At 43.4% G+C, this 3,066-nt stretch overlaps 1 protein-coding gene across 1 annotated transcript; it reads left to right on the top strand.

Moving 5' to 3' along the window:
* Positions 1–1,573: 1,573 nt before the first annotated feature.
* Positions 1,574–2,820, top strand: LOC148009265 (pterocarpan synthase 1-like). Its single transcript, XM_087673567.1, has one exon. It carries the CDS (start codon positions 1,784–1,786, stop codon positions 2,396–2,398), a length of 615 nt encoding a protein of 204 aa, XP_087529693.1. The 5' UTR covers positions 1,574–1,783; the 3' UTR covers positions 2,399–2,820.
* Positions 2,821–3,066: the final 246 nt, after the last annotated feature.

Below are 3,066 nucleotides of genomic sequence, written 5' to 3'. Positions count from 1 at the left end.
TTTTGTTCCTTCATTGATCTAGCTTTGCATACATATTTTCTTTTGACTTGCCATTCATTCTAGAAAGTAGCCCAAAACATGACTAAAAGTAGCTCCTTATCTTTCGATCATCCCACTCAATCAACCTCATCTTGTTTTATTAATGAACAATAGAATATACCTTTTATCTTACATATATGTGACTTTATGGATAGCCATGTACTTCACCAATTTTAGCCCTCTTTGCACCTCAATAAACATGTGAAAAGGAAGCCTCACTAAACTATACAATAGTTAACTCTTATTGAGCTAAGAATGCATTAGCTTCTTGAAAAGAATCTCACACCTAGGACAACTGGGTAGGAGTGTATTCATTGTTACATTTGTGAGCATTTGTTTATGTTTTCATATATTCTTAGATATGACTATGAAGCTTTGTAAATGACGGTTCCTTCATTGCAAGTGCTTGCATAGTGACCTATAGAGAGAGAGAGAGAGTTCATGACATATCGTGGATATCAAGCTTTGAACATGATCCTTTCTCTAGAATAGGCTTTTGTCTAAGCATCTAGATATATTTATGAACCAATACAATTTGCAAGTAATAGTTAATTTTACTAATGGATATTTGACAATGTGTACAAGACTCATGGCACATGTCATATGGAGGCAATTCCTCAACAGGAGGCTATGGGTAGACGTTGATCTAAGGGGTAGATGGATACCCAAGAGGGAGAGAAAATCTAAGGAGAGAGGGACCATTCTTCTTATCACTTTGAGTCCAATATAGAGGAGTACAATGAGACGACTTACACAACTATGATGGTAATGTAGCTTGAGTGACAATTCCATATATTAGTTGGATACTTGTTTGTATTTTTAATTATATGGTGCCACATACTGTATCAAGACTTTGGATGCCACTAAGTTTAAATGGACTTTTTATTCATTTTTACCGAGGGTGGATCAACACTTCTAAAAGATGTGGAAAGGGCAAGCTAGTAATATCTCTTATGGTGTTAGTGGCTCATTACCTTTGTGTCTCCTCTAGTTGGAGGCCGTTGTTTGGTCCATTTTAAACGCACCATTCCGTTTACACCTCCTCCAACAAGGCTATCCTCATGATATTCATAAAGATATGGGTAAGGATACTACTCTAATGGATTCACAAAAGTCTCACTTTCATGAATCGGAAGCCAAAATAGTTGAATCTAAACCTCTCTTACTATAGAGCATGATCATGCTTTATCAGAGATGCTTGCTCTAGCTACTAGACTTGGTACCTCCAAGGGTCAGCCATTTCGTGTAATACACGTCAATGTGCACCTTTGTCAAGGTCAGCCATTTCGTGTAATACACGTTGACGTCAATGTGCACCTTTGTCAAACGGGTGTTTAACAGTTGGTTTGGGAAAAAGAAGGCCAAGACGGATCATGGCGGTGCGCACGATCCACGAAGATTGAAGTCTGGTGGGACATGGATGGAAAAATAGGCACACGGTGATTGGAGCTTCCGTCGTCGTGGACCATATACCGGGCGGTGGACAGTACAGCTGTCACCGAGAATGTATATATAGGCAGAGGCCAGAAGGTTGGGCGAAGCAGTCAGTGACAATAGGATTGGGCTTTACGTGGCATTACTAGTTAAATCTCGTGTCCTCTGCATGTACTCTTGCAATACTGACACAAAATACCCTGTCTAATACCCCATCAGCTAGTTCTAGCAGCTCATCGTCGCTGTTTCACTTTCCAGCAGGACGACCAGTAAAACGTCACGTCTAGTTCACTGTAGATCCGATAGCTGTATGGCTGTGAGGATGGCAGCCATGAGCCGGTTCGTAGTAGGTGCCACTTACATATTGATGACGATGATGGTAATGATGGGGTCAGCGTGGGCCTGGGTCGGGCCAACACGAGGAGATCAAGGAAGGTCGGACTGCACCGCTGATGAGCCGTATGTGGCGCCGCCACGGTTCAAGGGGTGCAGGCTGCAGTACTACGTGCAGGTGCTGGTGGGGGACCCCAGCCTCAACCAGATGCTCCTGCCGCCGCTCAACACCAGCTACACGGCACTGTTCGGCCACGCGGAGCTCTTCGCCTTCAACGTCACGTCGGGCCGAGACCGCACCTCCAGGTTGTTGGGCTCTGCGCGGGGCTTCACCATCGACTCCAGCTACAGCCCGGACGTGTCCGGCAACAGCATCGACCTCATTGAAGTGGAGTACATCTCGTACGATGACGGCATCTACAAGGGCACCTTCCAGATCCAGGGCCAGATCAAGGCCCAGGGCACCAACGAGGTAGCCATCATCGGGGGCACGGGCAGCTTCCGTGGCGTCCGCGGCTACGCATTCATCTCCCGCCTCCTCCTGGCCGGGAACTACCGCCTCTTCCATCACGACGTCCGCTTCCTCCATTGACTTCTTACCATATCCATAGAAGCTGTTCGATTCGTCCATCCACTGAAGACACTTCTATACAATATGCTCCGTTCCATTTGCAGTTTGCTGAATATGATCATTTGGCAGCTTCAAGGCATTCCCTCGAAGATTGGGAGGAAATGAAAAATGACAGGGAAAATTATAACAAGTAAATAACTTTTGTTTTTTTTTACTAGCACTTTGCAAGTGATCGCGACGCCAAATCGCAATTAAAGAGTTCGTCCAATAACAAAATATGGTGCGTATGAGAATTTGTTTAGATTACGTATTTACGTATACGTGATATATGATAGATGGATATGATGTTGTTGGTTGCAATATTAGTTGTGTTGTATTGTATTTTATGGACACGTTTTCTTTTGTGATGTTTTCGGGATGTAATATCATTGTTGTCGATATTGACTTCCACCACCAATACAATTTGTTGATCTTAAGAAATAATTTGTATTATGTTTTCAAGCATATATATTAACGTTGTTATTGGTGTGTTTCTCAATGAGATTTATGTTTATGGTTTGTTTCTATGCATTTGTTAACCCCAACACGAAGAAAGCAAAAGAAAGTGGAAAAGACGCAGGGCAAAGGCGGAAAAAAGGTAGCCCGACTGAAGAAAGAAAAGGAGGAAAGGCCAAAAGTGCAAGGGCAAC

Source organism: Lygodium microphyllum, unplaced genomic scaffold (assembly GCF_053477565.2).
Source record: "Lygodium microphyllum isolate KBCC unplaced genomic scaffold, Lygodium_microphyllum_v1.1.10 scaffold_31, whole genome shotgun sequence".
NCBI lineage: Eukaryota > Viridiplantae > Streptophyta > Polypodiopsida > Schizaeales > Lygodiaceae > Lygodium > Lygodium microphyllum.
This window is presented reverse-complemented; position numbering and strand designations above follow the sequence as displayed.